Genomic DNA, 19,498 nt, shown 5'->3' with positions numbered 1-19,498 from the left:
CAGCAGATAAAGGACTGAATGATATTTGTTGAAAACGTCTCCAATTATAAATACCACACTAGCTAACTTGGAGATGAGGCCCTATTTCCAAAATCCCGAACTACCCCTTTAAGGGCTCTTTCTATCCATTCAAGTAGACATGTCTATTTTTCTGAGCAGTTATCTATCTATCCATCCATTCATTTTCTCCCATTTATTTGCCGTTTCTGTAAACCTTTTAAGAAATATTTAAATGACATCTGAGAATCTATATAGAGTTTAAAATACAATGTACATGTAATTGAACACTATGAGTAGTTATGTCATGTAAGAATAGCTCCATTGATTGATGCCATACCATAACGTTAACCAATGCAGGTCAGAGTCCAGAGCAAACACTAGAGAGACCTTCACAGATGGAATGGGACTTTGCCCTTTGCTACACTGACATTTCCAAACCCTCACATGACTGGATGTCCAGAAAGCAGCCGTGCCTCCATACCAGGGACACAGCTATTCTTACCTCTCACATGGTGGAACTATTTCTGTGTGACTGTGTGTGGACAGAGGGCCGTAAACCAATCAGAGGAAGGGTTAAGCCTTTTTTAGAATTTTAATTAACTAATTTTATTTTATTTATTAGTTTTTTATGCTTATTATGGGCTATAAATTCCTCTGGAAATGCTTTTAGATGTACAAAAAAAAATGGGAATTTTCTTGGAGACAGCATCTAGTGGTGGCCATCACAAAATTAAGCTATTTTATATTTTTACAGCAATTTTGGATAAACATTATTGCACAACCTACTTGGTCTTCACCCTCTTAATAAATAAACTGACAGTTAGATTCCAAGGGCCAATCAGAGCAGACTTGGCATTTTTAGAAGGCGGGGCTTAAAGAGACTAAAACAGAGCGTTTCAGACAGAGGCTGAAAAGAGGAGATTCATTAATGGCACTTTGATAAATATAAAGGTTTTTTTGGACACTACACCATGAAAAAAGTTTTTAGTTAAAACCAAAAATTACAATGTTGAACCTGAAAATGAGAAGAATGTGACAAAAAAAAACACACACACACATTGGTCAAGTTTTTTAGAAAAAATAAGTTTATAAATCATGCAGTCGTTAAGTCATCTTCCTGAAGTCACTCTACACAAATACACATCAACTCCTTTCCCTCTAATTTCCCTTTCAAACCAGTGTACAAGTCTTTCTCACCACGTGATCTTCACACCAATATTTACACTTAAAGTAATAAATATGATAAAATGAGTATACGTTTTTCAAAATAAAAGATGAATATGAGTATGCTTCCAGGAGGCACTGTGTGTGTGTGTGGGCTGGTTTTTCTTCAGGGCCTGACATGACATGACAGGACAGTTTGGGCCCTTATTTTACATTGACAGTGGGTATTATTATACATGCTTTAAAAAAATAACACCTAACATGCTAGATATTGCACACTTTGCAGTATAATTTAAGCTTCTATTATATCCAGCGGCGCTCCCTTGATAATGACGAGAGCATAGCGTATGTAACAATGAGCAAGAAAAAAACAAAAAATAAAATACAGACTCCATCACCTACTAAAAAATAAAATCTTAACATAAAGTTATTTAAAGCTATAGTGCGTAACCTTTTCATTTAAATGAATGTGCGATACATTCAAGCCATTACCAAATTCGCCACAACACTCTGTATTTGTCAGTATGGCAGCGTTTACAAACTGGTGTCGCCCCACTGACACTGGCGGAATTCCTTAGTTGTTGATTCTACGAAGAAAAAAAACCTGGACGTACAGCAGAAGGTATAAAATCCATGTGCGATCACTGCAGGCTTTACCTCATGTAGACAGTGTTGTTGTAATTACTCACAATTCCTCATGGGGGGGCGACAGAAGTTACGCACTTTAGCTTTAAAGTTCAACAGCCTTTTTAAACAGCTGTGTGTATTCCTGATACATTTTGTACATCTAGTCCTTTTTTTTTTTTACACATCCTCTGTGACTGTGACAGTGTCTAACCTGCGTCCTCTGCCCTTTAATTCTCATGATATATAACCTTAAAATAAACAATATACAGTATGTGGTGAGATTGTGGAATTTGAATGTAATGGCGCAGTTTTTTTCGTTGCATTGCTGATTGCATTTGTCTTGTGTGGAGCTTTCTGTGCGTGACTTTACAGACGTTAAAAGTTTTTCAAGTTCTTCTTTTGTGACCCTTCAATGTCATGTTCAAGTCATCTCCGGATAAAATAAAGCATGAAGGTTTTTAACACAATCTGGACCCTGTGTTGTTAGCTGGTGTAGGTCAAGAAGAATGCTTTCCCTTTGCTCTGAATGTCAGTCTACCTGTGGGAGTGTGAACTGTTAAGGGGACCGCAACGGATTGTCAATGTGTCGTAGTAAACGAGCTGCACCGCTATAACCAGTGTTTGATAGTAACAATACATCACCCACTAGAATCTATTCAGCAGCGGTGTAGTGGTTAGAGCGTGTGTGTGTGTGTGTGTGTGTGTGTGTGTGTGTGTGTGTGTGTGTGTGTGTGTGTGTGTGTGTGTGTGTGTGTGTGTGTGTGTGTGTGTGTGTGTGTGTGTGTGTGTGTGTGTGTGTGTGTGTGTGTGTGTGTGTGTGTGTGTGTGTGTGTGTCCCTCGCCCTCAGGCCACGTCGCAGTAGACGCGGGTTCGAATCCGGCGCGGGTCGTTCTCTGTATGCCATTCTCCTCTCTGCCCCATTTCAACTCTGTCTCTCCAAACTGACATTAACGCATGACAAATGCAAACAAATAAATCTTGAAAAATCACATCAAGTGTAGTAGAAAAGATCTTCACAAGTATTTAGGTTTCACATTCCACATAAAGGCTTTGAACCAAAGTGTACTTTAGTACTAGGCTTCAGTCACATAGTCCACTGCAGGCTTTACTTTACGTTGATCCCTTTTGAATTCATTCATCAAGCCGTCACTCAATACTGAATAATCCTCCTTCCACTGAGGAAGTGAGTTAGCCTGTCTGTTGGATCTGTACATGTAACGAGGGCTGACCTAGGATCAGCAATTAACAATGACCTGTGCACACAAGGAGCTTAAGTTACGTAAGGAGTTAACTGACGCGTACAATCTCCAGCTGTGCACAGATCAGCATCATCAGATCACCGACCACAGAGCTTCAACTAACACCAAAAATGCTTTTACCGGGCTCTTGAATAGTGCAAAAATAACACTTGCAAACATATTAATATTAAAACTAGAAATCCCGCGGAGATTTGGAAAGTACGGGCCGCCCGTGCAAACAGGGGAAGAAAAAAAATCGCGGCCGACCCCCGCGGTCCGAGAGGCTTTACCGTAGAGCGACGCGAGCCGCGCACGTCCGACAAATGATAAGTCGATCGGAGTCAGGGGGAAAGGGGCGTGGCCTGGCAAACATTGCATTTGTGAATCATGTTTTTCGTATTTGTGGCGCCCCCTATGGGTTAATCTAGACACGCTTTCAGGGCCACGCTACCACATGTCTTCTGCACGTATCCTGCAAGTTTCACGACGGTTGGACCTACGGTCAATGAGTTATGGTCAATTTGTAGATAAGCCCCGCCCCTGCGTAAACGTTTTAGTCAATGGCGGCCATGTTTTCCAAGCTTTCTTACTAATCTTTTTCGGAGACGTGCGTCATAGTCCCCCGGGGCTTCGTGAGACATTTGGTGTCGATACAGTAAAACGTGAAAAAGTTGTGGATAAAACCCGGTTTTTCAGTTTATGCTAATTAGCCGAAATTATTTCCAGGTTGACTTTTATGGTCCGAGAGGCTTTTTTGTAGAGCACCCTAAAATACACCAGTGTGAGAAATTTCAAGTCAATGGGACTTACGGTGTGCGGGGCGCGGCCTCTCAAACTTTCTTCAGTCGGGGATTAATAACAGCACCCCTTAGCGGAAATTAGAAAAAAATTCCTTGGAGCGAAATTGTAGAGCACCATGAGCTGTACATGTGTAATCAATTTCAAGTCAATCGGAGTCGGGTGACTTTTGTGGCGCCCCCTATGGGTTAATCGCGATAAGCTTCGAGGGACATGCTACCACATGACTTCTGCACATACCCAGCAAGTTTGATGATGAAAGGACCTATGGTTAAGGAGTTATGGCCAATTAGTGGATAGGCCCCGCCCCTGTGGCGCCCCCTATGGGTTAATCTCGATAAGCTTCGATGGACACGCTACCACATGACTTCTGCACATACCCAGCAAGTTTGATGATGATAGGACCTACGGTTAAGGAGTTATGGCCAACGTGTTTTTAAGCCCCGCCCTTGCGTAAACATTTTGGTCAATGGCGGCCATGTTTTTCAAGTTGTCCTACTAATCTTTTACGGGTATGTTTATTGTAGTCCCCCGGGGCTTCACGAGAAATTTGGTGTTGATACAGTGAAATTGCAGAAAGTCGTGGATAACACGCTGTTTTTCAGTTTATGCTAATTTGCGGGAAATATTCCCTGAAGACTTTTTATGGTCCCAGAGGCTTTTTTGTAGAGCACCCTAACATACACCTGTGTGAGAAATTTCAAGTCAATCGGAGTTACGGCGTGCGGGGCGTGGCCTCTCAAAGTTCGTTCAGTCGGGACTTCATTACAGCGCCCCCTAGCGGAAATTCAAAAAACTGTATAATAAACCCCGGGGGGTGGGGACGCACGTTGTGTGAAATTTTTGCATGTCTGCGTGTAACGGTGTGGGAGGAGAAGCAGCTAGAAAATGTGAGGAAGAAGTCAGAAGAAGAAGTAAGATTAAGTATGGTGGAGAGTAATAATTACGGGTCCTCTGTATTACTGAGGACCCGTACTTAATTAAAGTGACATTTCACATCATCTCAACTGACAACACTAGTCTTCAGTCTTAATCACCACACCGACACATCCAGTAGCTTGCCCTGAGCCTCTACACACTTCTGCTAAAGGGAGGAAACATCTTTAAAAAAAACTGCTCCCTGTTCTACAACTTCCACCAACATCATCTGTACTGTGGTTCGATATGCAATTGGCCATGGAAGGAGATTAGATGTCATAGTAAATTGTTATAAATTACACTCACAACATGTCAATCATAATAATGAATAGAATATCTTCGCCATCATACAGTACTCATTGATTTCCTGATTGATTTTGAATAGCCTCAAACAGGCGCTACATCTTTTCATATTCAACAGGAAGGAGACACCTCTGCTTTATGTGACATGGAATCACCTTCATATTATAAAAGAGTGCATCACGATAAACTATCATTACAATTATATGTCCCATCCCTTCTGTTGACCACTGGTCCTTGATTGATTATATTCCACAGTCTCTGGTACTGAGTGCAAACATATCTTCCTTCAGCAGAGTTTTAAATGAAAGTTGTGGAAGCAAAGAGCTGGTTATAGCAGTGTAGCCATGACAGTTTCTCAGCAAGGCACGGATTGTAACGTTCTGATAATGGAGATGACATAATAGTCTGTGTGTGTGTTTTAGCACCATGATGAAAATGAGCTGGTGGTGGATCCACATCAGTTATATATAAATATGAATATGTATATACTGTATATATACAGCCCCGGAAAAAAAGTCTGGATTTTCCTTCAATCTCCATCTCTACATTACTTATTGAAAATGCTCTTAATGACAATATTTGTATTGTGAATTTGGTAGAAATGTTTTCAGTAGTTGATATTATAAAACCAAAAATGTTCATTCTACTCAAACATATGCCTATAAAGAGTAAAACGAGAGACACTGAACATTTGGAGTCAGTGGTCTCTTCATTTTTTCTGGAGCTGGATATATTTATACATATTATATAATAAAAGAAAAAGGAAATAGTTGTGAATGAACTTGGTCATGGTTGTGAGAAAAGGCACTGCAGTTTTCAGTTAGAACACCGGTAGTCTTATCTTTCTCCCTGGCGTTGGCATTAGAATTAGAGTCTGTCCGTGTGTGTATGTATATAATATAATATATATATATCTGTGTTTGTCTAGAGGGCCGCTGGTTGGGGCCGCTACGTGCTGTGAACCTCGTGGAACATGAGCTCTCGTGGGATGGGCGTCTCGGCACCGTAGATCTTGGACGCGCGTTTCTCAAAGGCTCCGACCATCTGCTTGACGACCTCATCGAAGAAGACGTGGGACAGCTGGGAGTGGATCAGGGAGCGGAACTCAAAGGAGATCTAGAGGAGGAGAGGAGAAGAGGTGAGGTTAGCAGGGGAAACTCATTCTGTAGGTATTTGTGTTGACGTCAGTAGGTGTGTGTGTGTGTGTGTGTGTGTGTGTGTGTCTGTGTGAGCTCATTCTGTAGGTCTTTGTGAGGACGTCAGTGTGTGTGTGTGTGTGTGTGTGTGTGTGTGTGTGTGTGTGTGTGTGTGTGTGTGTGAGCTCATTCTGTAGGTCTTTGTGAGGACGTCAGTGTATGTGTGTGTGTGCTTCTGTCTGTCTGTCTGTCTGTCTGTCTGTGTGTGTGCTTGTGTCTGTCTGTCTGTCTGTCTGCGTGCGTGCGTGCGTGCGTGCGTGCGTGCGTGCGTGCGTGTGTGTGTGTGTGTGTGTGTGTGAGCTCATTCTGTAGGTCTTTGTGAGGACGTCGGTGTATGTGTGTGTGTGCTTCTGTCTGTCTGTCTGTCTGTCTGTCTGTCTGTCTGTCTGTCTGTCTGTCTGTCTGTCTGTCTGTGTGTCTGTCTGTGTGTCTGTCTGTCTGTCTGTCTGTCTGTCTGTCTGTCTGTCTGTCTGTCTGTCTGTGTGTGTGTGTGTGTCTGTGGAATCAGATCCAATGAGAAAGGAGACACTTGTGACTGCTGAGACGAATTGAACAAACTCACAACCACAGAAGAGGTAGCTCACATTGAGAAGGTTAAATCTTTCTCACATGCATCTTAGGGTCGGTGCGGTATCCAAATCTTGATCCCTTTAAACCTTCCCTAAATTCTCCCCCGGTACACGGTGTAACTGTCTGCTACTTCAACTGTAGCCCATTTAGTTTAGTTTCTGGCCAAACACATCTAACAAGATAACATTGAACTAATCGCGATGAAGTTACCTTTGCCTTACCTTGCTTGATTTAAAAAAAATAAATAAAAACAGCAAAGCCAGCAGCAAAAATAGAGCGCTTTGTCTAGATAGCTTTGTTTTTCTGCGACAGGTTCTGTATTTGACATGTTAGGCCTTAAAGCGACTTCAAACACAGGCATTATTGGTGCCACTGCTGGACACATTCTCTGAAGGTATTTATTACAAACATGCACATTAGACAGCAGATTTACCTCAGTCACTGCCTCAGGTAAATTAAAGGAATACCGCTATTTACTATTGTTAAATAAATAAGGTATTACCGCCCAACTCTAATGCATCTTCTTCTTCTTTTTTTTAAGATAATTTTTTGGCATTTTCAAGCTTTATTAGACAGTACAGAGTAGAAATGGGGAGACAGAGACAGAGAGAGAGAGAGAGACAGAGAGAGAGAGAGAGGGGGGGGGGGTGACCTGCAGTAAAGGTCCACGGGTCGGAGCGCCCCATAATGCATCCAATAGCATGTAGTGTAAGCAGACACCAATGCCTGTGTGTGTACTGTACTACTACTTACAGAGAAGTCCACAGTGCAGGTTCTCGGGTATCCGGGCAGACCGGGGCTGAAGCGCCAAACTGTCTCCAAGTGGTTGAAGAGTTTAGCCTCGGAGCTGGACGCCTGACAAGCAACACAACGCATAATTAATGTTAGTGTTTTCCATTTTATAAAAATAAAAAATATATAAATATTAAAAATGCCTTTTCAGAATGTTTTTAAGAACAACATGTATCATAAATCAGACAATTAACAACATAGAAACAAATAATTTAGTCATAACCTTCAGAATAGTGCTAAAATAGATTATGGAAAGTTTAGTTGATGCAAGTGCTTTAGAAGTTGAGATTTTTGGGTAAATATGGGTGAGTATTGAAAACAAGCTAATGTTGAGATAATGGCCGTTAAAGATGGGTGTATATGAGAAATATGTATGCAAACAGACAATGTTTAGTTAAATAAACACCTAAATTTAGATTGTGGAGCTTTGATTTATATCCTAGTGCGAAAGAAGACAAAATGTTATGGAAGCAAAATAGACAAAAATCTAAAACATTTACCAGTGCTTGAGAAAACTATATTTTTTGCTTGCCTTGTCCCACATTGAACCAACAACGGACTAATTATATTCCAAACATTACCACAGTGCGTGCAGTTTTCCCCCACAGTGTTATATTTCAAAGAGCATTTCCTGGTAGAGTAAAGTTAGCCTGCAGTGGCGTACCTTGACCAGATGGGGGCGCACTGTAGTGACCAGGGAAGTGTAGTTCTCCACCACAGGGGGAAAGCCCACAGTGACTTTGGCCTTACAGAACCCGGCGCGCTTAAACACCACGTCAGACTTCTTGCACCAGGGAACAAAGAGTTTGTAGTTTTCCACTCCGGCCACGACCTCATATATCTCCTGCATGGAATACCTGAGGAGGGGGGGGGGGGGGGGGGGGCAATGATAGAGAGGGGAAAGAATTTATAACAGGGAGCGCAAAGTTACATTTAAGACCCTTTTAATACCTTTTTAATGCCACTTAAAATGAAATGCAATGCCAATGTCAGACCAGGACACACTGGAAAAGGTAGGAAGGATGTAATGGAAATTTTGACCCATTTTGAGGGGATTTTAATCGATTAAATGAATTATAAAATCGTATTAATACACTCAAATTGATGTACTGTAACAATAGCTTTGTGAGGTTTGTCGATACTCTTAATATAACAAAATCAAAAAGTGCTTTATCTGTCACATAATGGTCCCTATTCAAGTATTTATTGATCCTACAAAAGGGCAATCAAGAACATGTAAGACCTTCAGTTTGTAAAGTTTGTAGTTTGGTTTATTTGAAGCTGTAGTATTTGCGGGATTCTTGTTGTTCTGAGTTTGTACCTTCATGGTTGAATGCACTTAAAGGCATACTTCACCGGTTGGAATATGAAGGTGTATTGAACTCGGAGATCCTATTTAGTATAAATGTGCAAAAAAAAATTGGATCATCCTAGCCTGAGAAAAGGCAGAAAGAGTGTTTTATGGTCTCACTGTCTAACCCTACAGTTTCCTTCTTGTGACATCACAGTAAGGGTCAGGATTAACAGGACAGCAGGGCCAAGGGAAGACTGAGGAAAGACTGAGGATAGAAAAACCTCATTCATTATATTATAATAGTGATTTTAGAACGCTGGTTCAGTATGGGTGAAGTATTCCTTTAATGGAAGTCTCTTTGGATAGAAGCGTCAGCTAAATAAAATGTAAAGTAATGTAAAGAAAGTTCAATGCCTTGTCAGTGAAATTCAATACCTTTAAAGCCCCATTTTGAGAATATGCTTTTTTAAATACTTGTTCCCTGCATGAGTTGCCGCTGTGCAAATACCAGTGCGTGCAGAATGGCACGTCAGGAAGCAGGCGAAGGTCAGCTCATGGGACATAACACCAAAAACTACACATTGCTGCTGGCACCGTTACCTCACTCGTGACCCAGATTCATTTGAGCTAGGCTGTGTTCGGAAAGCCATACTAACGTCCTACTCATACTCATTGTAGGACGTAGGACGCTAGTATGGCTTTCCGAACACAGCCCTAGACTGGGGAATAGACAGAGAAAAGTACGGAAGAGGATTGGGGCCAAAAAAGGGAGGATTTTTATTTATTTTTTTAGATTTTTTTTTGCATTTTTATGCTTTTATTGATAGTGTAGAGACAGAGTTGAAATGGGGCAGAGAGGGGAGTGACATGCAGAGAACGACCACGGGCTGGAATCGAACCCGGATCCGCTGCTGGCCGAGGCCCATGGAAGGGGACGCCCTACCAGTACCAACTGAGCTAAGGGCGCCCCCGGAAGTTTTTTTTTCATCATGCACTTTGAGAATAGAGGTTCCAGACAGTGGTGAAGTTGGAAAGACATTGACAGATTAAAACTTCCTGGATCAATAACTCAAAAGCAAAGCATCATTAAAACACAAACGATGCATCTTTGCTATGGTCATAAAACATACAATGGGCTACAACCTTCATTTTGACTAAAAGCAGACGTCCTCTAAGCTCCACTAATAACATTGCTCTGTATGTGCAGCGGGCTGTGAGACGAGAGCACAGGGACCGTCTACTAAGGGAAACACCCAAGAGAAAAAATATTCAATACCTTCACTCTGATACAGTGCAGTTATTAGTGGAGCTAAGGGGACGTCTGCTTTCATTAAAAATTATGTTGTAGCCCATTGTCTGTCCGTCCGTCCGTCCGTCCGTCCGTCCGTCCGTCCGTCCGTCTGTCTGTCTGTCTGTCTGTCTGTCTGTCTGTCTGTCTGTCTGTCTGTCTGTCTGTCTGTCTGTCTGTCTGTCTGTCTGTCTGCCTGCCTGCCTGTCTGTCTGTCTTATGACCATAGCAAAGATGCATCGTTTGTGTTTTAATAACATTTTACTTACGAGTTGTTGATATTCCCAACTTAACCACAGTCTGGAAACTTTATTCTCAAAGTGCATAATGAAAAAAATATGTTCCTATCTTTTTGGCCCTAATCCTGTTCCGTACATCTCTCTGTCTATCTAGTTTGATCTCGACTTTGTATTTCGAATGGAGAAAAAACAGCAATGAACTGATTATCCAAAATGAAGTCAAGATGTAGTGAATGAGAGAGAGAGAGAGAGGCGTTTTCCTTTTCCACTATTATGTAACTCCATCCCTTCCAGCTGAGGGAAACTGGCAGCCGCCACCTGCGTTCTATTTATACAGGCAGATTTAGTGGTTATGACCTCTCAAAGGGAACGGCCCGGGACATTCAGTGCGTCACACAGAAATGCATATGTGGCACCTCAGATAGGACACCCCTGGGACACTGACTCAGAGGTGATGGTGACTTAAAATTTGGGGATTTTTACATCATTGTTATTATTATATTTGCATGTTGGTTAATGTGCATAGTGAGACTTGTTCTGTGATTATGCAACCGCGAGGAATGGCTATTTTTAAACTTAACAAGGACAGTTTTGAGTTCCAGGGAAGATGATATAACGCAGTGAGTGACTGGTGGGGCTAGCAACCCAAAAGTAGGTCACGAGGCCATTTTGAGTTGCGTAAAAAAAAAAAGGGCATTTCTGATGCTGCGCTTTTATTTTGAAGGGCACATGTTTCCCAGTATACAGTGTGCACATGTGGAAAGTAACACGCCCTGCGTTCCAAATCACATACTTTTTCTTTTTACTACACTACATACTAAAGTACAGGAGAGTTTTAGGGCCACTGGAGAGAAGAAAAAAATCAGATAAGGAAGATTTTTTTTTTCATTCTGTCGAGAAATGTCAAGAATAAAGAGGAATACTCGAACATGCTATTGGAGTTAGTGGTGCATTCATGTATTTTCAGCATACTACAATTGACGTGCATGTATTGGGACATCCTAAATCTTTTTCTGGCATACTAAATAGTAGGGAAGTATGGGTATTGGAACGCAGGGATGCACTCTTGGTAGTTCTGGCCCAGTTGAAAACAAAGCAGAGAAACAGACAGGACATTGATGATGACCACAGAGTTGCTCTATCTGCAATCACCCCAGACTCTGACCCTGCGTTCCAATCCCCATACTTCCCTACTATTTAGTATGCCAGAAAAAGATTTAGGATGTCCCAATACATGCAAGTCAATTGTAGCATGCTGAAAATACATAAATGCCCCACTAACTCCAATAGCATTTTGGAGTATTCGTCTTTATTCTCGACATAATGAAAAAAAAAATCTTCCTTTTCTGATTTTTTTCTCTCCTGTGGCCCTAAAACTCTTCTGTACTTTAGTAAGTAGTTTAGTAAAAAGAAAGAGTATGTGATTTGGAAAGCAGGGTGAGACTCTTGTCAAGCAGAAAGCATTCCCACTTATCTAATCATCAGAAGGGGTGGGATTAAATACGTGTGAACTTCTTCCCACTCCTTTTCGAACAATTATCAAGTGTTTGTCAATCATGTATCTAATCATGCTTTCTATTTTGTGGCACATCGTTATTTACTGTGTGATAATTTCTGTTCGAAATACATTTGAATCAAAATCAATAATCAAATCAAATTAGTTTCCCGAAGCTCAACTCTGTTATGTCAGCCTCATGGTGAGGCTCAAGTGAAGTCTTCATAACATAATGCTGTTCAGTAGACTATCCCTGCGTTCCAAATCACATACTCTTTCTTTTTACTACACTACATACTAAAGTACAGAAGAGTTTTAGGGCCACAGGAGAGAAAAAAAAATCAGATAAGGAAGTTTTTTTTTCCATTATGTTGAGAAATGTCAAGAATAAATACGAATAATCTAAAATGCTATTGAAGTTAGGGGGCATTTATGTTTTTCAAGCATACTACAATTGACATGCATGTATTGGGACATCCTAAATCTTTTTCTGGCGTACTCAATAGTAGGGAAATATGGGGATTGGAACACAGAGTACGTATCCCTTGATAGAGTAAAGTCGTTAACTTACCAGAAAAACACTTATTTTTTAGTCGAAGAACACGTCTGTTCATTGTTAAAAGATTGGATCAACTTCATTAAACTGAAGACGTGCCGTGCCAGGCCAAACTAATCAAATTATACTCTGACCCAGTTCCTGATGCAAAGTGTTACATCACTTCATACAAATCATTGGTGGGGTGGTTTTCATAGGAAGAATCCCTCTCTTTCCTCTGTACTTTCCTACTTCTTTTTACTTACTATTCATTATCATATCATTAGTATTGTTGCAACTACGTTTGTTTTGTTGTGTAAATACTTTTTTTTTTTTTTATTGGACAGTACAGAGTTGAAATGGGGAGACAGAGAGAGAGACAGAGAGAGAGAGAGAGAGGGGGGATGACATGCAGTAAAGGTCCAAGGGTTGGATTTGAACCCACGTCCACTGCAACGAACCCTCTATGATATAAAAAACTATAAAAAAAAAAAAAAAGAGAAATGCACAGGTGGGTCTGGAGCAGTTTTTTTTTATTTTTTTTAAAAGGCGTTGTTCACATATTTTCATTTTAAGAAGAAGTGAGTTCCAAACCCACATCAAACTACGTCACACAATGAGTCAGCTACTCACCCGATGATGCGTCTCTCGGAGTATTCTTTCTTCTTGGAGAATGAGTCGGCGAAGTTGAAGAAGCTTCGTGCCGGCAGCATGATGGCGCCACGCCCTGTCATGGCCGCACACAGCAGGGGGGGAACACGAGTCATCAGGATCCCGCATGACGACAGGTATCTGCTCCAAGACAAACAATATGATGATGTCAACAACTGGGTCAGAGGGGAGCAAAGGGGAGGGTTCAGATCAATACACAGTCACATAAACTACTGAACAGGGGAAAATACACTGAATAAACGTATGTAGTTTTGTTCTACCCTTTGTGATACATTGTCTAACCTTTTTTACAGGAACTCTCTTGATTCTAACTATTTAATTGTGTCATCATTGTCTTTCCAGCTGCTACTATCAGGAAGAGGCTCTAACGTTCCTCTAGCAATGAAAAACACTTAAACCGGCAGTGTGTAGAATTTTGTGTTTTATTTCCTAGCAGATTTTGTAGAAAGTCATTATAATATCCATAAGTACATTTAATTTAGTGCATAATAGCTGAAAAAATGTTTTGAATTATTTTTTTTCCCTTAGAAAGGGTCTCATATATGTCCATATTTCTGCATATTTTGGACCAAGGCCTAGTGCCGCCATCTTGAAAGTGTCATAGTTGGAATGTCATCAGGTGCATTGTTTCAAATTTAGAATTGTTCTTGTCCTTGAAGGCCACTGTAGCTTCTGTCATTATTCGAAAGGGTTGGGGTTACCCAGGGAGCGTTGCATTCTAGAACTTTTAGAACTTTCTTGATGATGTCATATTACACACTGCAGCTTTAAAGAAACTCCTTCATTCATAAACATTAGAGATATTTGCACACAGTAGTATATTGTACATTTTATCCTGTATGAATTATGTTTATTAGGTATTTTACTCTGTTTTTAAGAGCACATGTTGTATAGTTTGTTTTGCAATGTATGTTGTATGTTGAGTCATGTTTTAAGACAAGTTTATGTCATGACAGACAATAAAGTTGTCTGAATTTGAACAGCCCAGATCATGTAGCCCCGTTAGCCTGTTGCTAATGCTAACTAGCCTTTAATACATGCAACCCAGGAACACAGTAACATGCCTGAACATAAGCATAAGCCTGTGGATTCTTGGTGAACAGGAATCTCCACATGAAAAAAACCTTCTGGCAACACCTGTCAAGCGTTCGTCAAATAAAGTGGGTCGCACTGCACACGCTCAGAACAGCAGTACATTCAAATGAAAGCAGGTCAAGGGCACTAACATTGCTACTGGTTTTTGGTGACCGAAAAAACCCTGTCTGGCATCTAGCATCGCCTACAGTCATATATTTTTTTTCTTTCTTTTTTTTGGTAAAATGTTTTAATTATTTTATTTAAATGTTGTATTTTTATCCATATTTTAAATTTGTTCCTTTTTTGTATTTGTATTCTTTATTTGATTTTAACCCTGTGAAGCACCTTGAGTGGCCCTGTGCCTGAAATGTGCTTTATAAATAAAATTGCCTTGCCTTGCCTTGCCTATATAACTACTGTGTGTTTGGCCAGGGGGTGGGAGACTGAAGTGCAGAATGAAGTTACTGTTTTACTAGCCTTCTCACAAACTAAAGCACAGTACTGAAATCAACATCCAGAGAAGAAATACAGCTAATATTTTAGGCTTTATAAATCCCTTATCAACACAGTTTAATCAGCGGCGAGCCGGCGACGCATTAAAGTGGACCGAATGTAAACAGTTCCATCTAGGTGTCCATACGTCAGGGGTTAATCCACACCTATGGAATGTTCTCCAGCCAATCAGAATAGAGTATTCACACACAGACTATGGTATAAACCCAGGTAAACAGTTCAGCTGAATCTGAATAGAGTGATATTAGTATGTTTAGTTATCACATTATCGGCTCCAGTTATTACATCTTAAACGTATTTTTTAAAGTCGGCCAATAATGTAAAAGCGTATTACACAATGGGCAAAAAGTTTATCACGGTATTGCTTCAGAAATGTATAACAGTATTGGCAGTTCACTACATTATCGACTTTTATTGACATTATTACAAACTAAAAGATGGTTATGTTATCTGCGGTGATAACATAATAATATTGGATGCTAATGCTAGTGCTACAGTATTGCTAGTGGCTACACTGCTTTACATACAAGGAGCCAGTGAGATCCATGGCTAAAGTCCTGGATCAGACCCACAAACTGAATGGAATCTAATTCATCCTTGATCAGTGGAAACTGTCCTGTAACCTCCACAGACAGCAAGTCGGTGACCGGTCGGTCACTCACTACTAAGGAATATATCAGCTGATTCAATTTGTCCTTTGTGTGTGCGTGTGCGTGTGCGTGTGTGTGTGTGTGTGTGTGTGTGTGTGTGTGTGTGTGTGTGTGTGTGTGTGTGTGTGTGTGTGTGTGTGTGTGTGTGTGTGCGTGTGTGTGTGTGTGTGTGTGCGTGTGCGTGTGTGTAGGCTGGCAGTCACCCGTGGCCCCCGTGTGTCGCCCAGTTCCACAATGTCCCTGGCACTGGATGGTTGGAAGGCCCCACGACCCTCAGAGGGGCACAGAGAGCACGTTTAAATTTAACTAGCCATTACGTCACCACCACTTTAATGTGATCGGACAATATCAATGTCGCCGCTAAGTAAGAACTACTACGTGCCAGCTGTGACGTGCTACCTGCTGCTACGTGCTACATCTCATTCCTCTGTCCAGATATTGGTTCACATTTCTGAACCAATATCGGGGACTGAGAGACCGGTCACTCATTGGCTACTGGCTACTTCCTGACATGTGACAGGTGGGCTAACACATGGCTCTGACCTCCAACTGACAAGTCCATGCAAGTGTGTGTGTGTGTGTGTGTGTGTGTGTGTGTGTGTGTGTGTGTGTGTGTGTGTGTGTCGGCTGGTACAGATATAGAGAGTTAAAGTTATTAGAGCAATGTTACTGGGGAGGACAGTGTGCACTAGGGCTGGGAATACATTTGTTATTGTTTAGTATATATATATATATATTGCACTACTTAGTATTTAGAATTCATCTAATGCAAATATTGTTTAGGTTATGTTTATCTTATTCTACTCTATGTATGTTTTGCACCCTGGGCCAGAGATAAACGCCATTTTGATTCTGATGTATGTTTTTTGCATATCAGAACTGACAATAAAGGGCGCACCCTTAGCTCAGTTGGTAGGGCGTCCCCCCCCCCCCTTCCCCCCTCTGTCTCTACACTATCAATAAAGCATAAAAATGCCAAAAAAAGCAGGATGCTACGATGTGCCAAGATCTAAAAGAGCCGGTGATTGGCTGTGTCCAGGCTGCCAGGAAAATGACATTAGGTTACACATCATTGGTTACGCAGTGTGCATCAGTGAGGCTTACATAACTGACTGTCACCTGTTCATTCACAAACATTTTGAATGATAACTATCTATCTCTCCACCAGCCCTAGTGAACATTCAGTCCCAAAAAGGTGCAGAAGCAGGACATTTTTCTAGCCTTTATTTATAAATGTAAATGTATGTATAAATACAGGTAAATCCCATTGAGACCGGAGACTGTTTTTCAAGGGAGACCTGTTCCCATTTACACGTTACTATTCACACACCTATAGCAGGCTAAATGTCGTCATACACGCGGCGCAAGGTGGGTGTATGTCGACATGTGTCTTGCCCAAGGACACAACAACCATGACACAAGTGACAGGGCGGGAATCGAACCGCCAACCCTTCGATCATTGGCCGACCCGCTCTACCACCTGAGCCACAGTCGTCCCGAATAAGAGGTAGTTTTGCACACTGAAGGTTACAAGCTCTGACACGTTCAATGAAGCAATGTTTCAACCGGCATGTGGAGAAGGAACTGTTGGCCAAATACAACTGATGGGGAGATTACTTTGTATTTGGACCCTTTTCCTGGGAAACACTTCCAAGGAATGTTCCACTTTCCAAAACACTGGGCCAGAGGCTGATATTATATTACAGTTCTGTTCCAGATTAGTACAGCTACGGCAGTGGGTTTTATCTTTTCTTCTTATCTCACCCAACACCTGTGTGCCGGCAAAAAAAAAACTCTTTCCCAGGAGTTAGACCCCAGACAAAAAAAAAATAGATATCAGAGATTTCGCAAAACTCCATGAAGATGAAGGAGCTGTTATAAGTTTTTTAAAAACTCTTGACACTTTTACTGTACATTTGACAAAGAAATGTACTTTTTCTATAACATTTACTTGAAAGTTAAGGCTATACTGACTAATTTGCAGTTGTATAATGTATTGAAGCATATTACCTCTCAATACATTTGTATGCACTATATTCAACACCAAATAAATGCTGCTTACATTGTTCTTTATGATAACACATTGACTTTTCCTTGCACCAGAATAGTTTTAGAGTGTGAATACTTTGTTTAATGATAGACTATAGTGCATATTTACTGTAAAGGCGTCACCTGTCCTGTATACTAGGCTACTTCTACTAAGGTCAGGCTGTTGACATATTGATATTTATTTGCACCTGCAAAATGAGTCAGATGTAAGACTTGCACAGACAAAAGGCCCAATAACAAGTGACTAATTTTATAGGAATGTAAATAGGTAGAAAGTACAAAGGTGTTTGACTGCTTGAAAAATAAGTAGATCATTTGATAAAGCTAGTTAGCTGGTTTCGGTTTAAACGACTCCAACCAGCAGCTCGTTTCGGTTTAAAAAAAAAGACTCCAACCAACGTTATAAAACCAAGTGACTGAATGTGACGTAGAAGGAATTTAAAGTTGTAAAAATATATTAACATAATCATAAACATGTGCATGAAATAATATAATGGCAGTTAAGTAGTTGTTAAGGTGTCATAAAGTCACCAACTCCAGAAACGTAAGTTAGAATTACTTTTTGCCAGCCGTTTGTTACGGTTGGTACTTTTTACGGAGGGGTGTCTTAAGTTTCTCCAACACTTTAACGGTTTTTTCGAGGATTATAAAAGCAGATTTCTTTACCTTACGTTGGTCTTAGTCTGTATTTCCCTAGTAGTTGAGGAAGGTAACCGTTTTATACACTCTGCGACCCTCTGCAAGCTACGGCCACCTCTCGCCATCGTCCCTGTCTTTGACGGGTTTCTTCTCCAAGCTGTTGACAGGCATCAAAGCCCCAGTGGTTCATGTCCCGCCCCTGCCGGTCTCCCATTGGCCGACGTCAACCCGCTGAGCGTTTTCATTGGCTGGATCCAGTTGTGCGTCAACGTCTGTGGTAAGCGGGTTCGTGAGCGAGCGTGAACGCGCAGGAATGTCACGAGATGTTGGCTCAGGTTGCTGTCTCCACTGTAACCGAGGACATTGAAGTTCACTGAACTTTAATTAAGGTTATACAGACCTCTAGATATATTGATTTTAAAACAGTTTCCAAACGTAAACATACTTATTATTAAAAGATGCCTATCACAGGGACTAATGCCGTTAGTGAAGAGTTAAAGGTGGAGCCAGCGATTCTGGAGAACGCTTGTTGTCAAAATCACTTGTTGTCAAAATCATTGAATATCTCCTCATGATCCGCTGCCTGTCTGTACTGTGTGTGCACTGGAAAACAAATGGGGTGTTAATACACAGCCTAGGCTCTGTAAACTGGCACGTTAACAAGTGTTATGTAAACACTGGGGTCCACCATAGCTAGAAACATGACCTAGACAGAGCCTGGGCTGTGCATTAACACCAGATATTTTTTCAGCCCACAGCCCCACACAAAGTACTGACAGGTAGCAGATTGTAAAGAGATTTTTCACTGATTTATACAACCAGCATTATCCAGAATCGCGGACTCCACCTTTAATGCTTTTGTATTATCACTGGTGGATACGAATCTCATCTATACAAATCATATTCTTGAGCAGTTTATCATCTTTCAGTTAAAGATTAGAACCAAACAAATAACAATCAGTTCTACCCATGACCATATAGGCCTACACGTTGAAAAAAGTATGATTTGCTGTATGCGGGATTTTCTCACACAAATATAAGTAAACTATGCACAACTTGTCTTAGGGAAATTTAGATTTTTTTAAATATTAGTAAAAAATCTATTTTTTTGAGTGAAGTATTCTTTCCAATATGCGTTTGGAGATTTAACTGTTAAACTTATATAAAAAAAAAGGTTTTAGTGTTTCAATGTTTTACAGAAGCTACATTAGTTATTTTAATCTATAATATCTGTAAATTATATAGTTTACACTTACAGGGTAATATAGATAAAACTCTTGAATAATTAACTAATAATTGAATAATATATTTTTTTATAAATACATATTTTCATTACGGCTTTTTTAATAAAACGATTAACGAAGTGATAATTTTTAAATATTTGTAAACAGTCTTAAAAAGGCTACAAAGAAACGGAAGTCTGCATCGACGCACTTCCGG

At 40.6% G+C, this 19,498-nt stretch overlaps 1 protein-coding gene across 1 annotated transcript; it reads right to left on the bottom strand.

Moving 5' to 3' along the window:
* Window positions 1-1,062: 1,062 nt before the first annotated feature.
* coq10b (coenzyme Q10B) lies at window positions 1,063-18,214 on the bottom strand. Its single transcript, XM_080037887.1, has 5 exons — window positions 18,086-18,214; window positions 13,092-13,250; window positions 8,272-8,464; window positions 7,569-7,670; window positions 1,063-6,165 (listed from the first exon to the last, which is right to left on the bottom strand). The coding sequence occupies exons 1-5, from the start codon at window positions 18,181-18,183 to the stop codon at window positions 5,998-6,000; spliced, it is 720 nt and encodes a 239-aa protein (XP_079894013.1). The 5' UTR covers window positions 18,184-18,214; the 3' UTR covers window positions 1,063-5,997.
* Window positions 18,215-19,498: the final 1,284 nt, after the last annotated feature.

This window comes from Ammodytes marinus (assembly GCF_949987685.1).
Source record: "Ammodytes marinus genome assembly, chromosome: 12".
Lineage (NCBI taxonomy): Eukaryota > Metazoa > Chordata > Actinopteri > Uranoscopiformes > Ammodytidae > Ammodytes > Ammodytes marinus.
This window is presented reverse-complemented; position numbering and strand designations above follow the sequence as displayed.

Bases quoted from the DNA above. Each gene is read 5' to 3' on its own strand.
- coq10b (XM_080037887.1), bottom strand. From the start codon at position 18,183: ATGGCGAGAGGTGGCCGTAGCTTGCAGAGGGTCGCAGAGTGTATAAAA. The intron at 13,251-18,085 runs GTAAAGAAATCT...GTCTTGGAGCAG, and splicing joins CAGACTAAGACCAACGTAAG to ATACCTGTCGTCATGCGGGA. The intron at 6,166-7,568 runs GTAAGTAGTAGT...CTCCTCCTCTAG, and splicing joins CCTGCACTGTGGACTTCTCT to ATCTCCTTTGAGTTCCGCTC.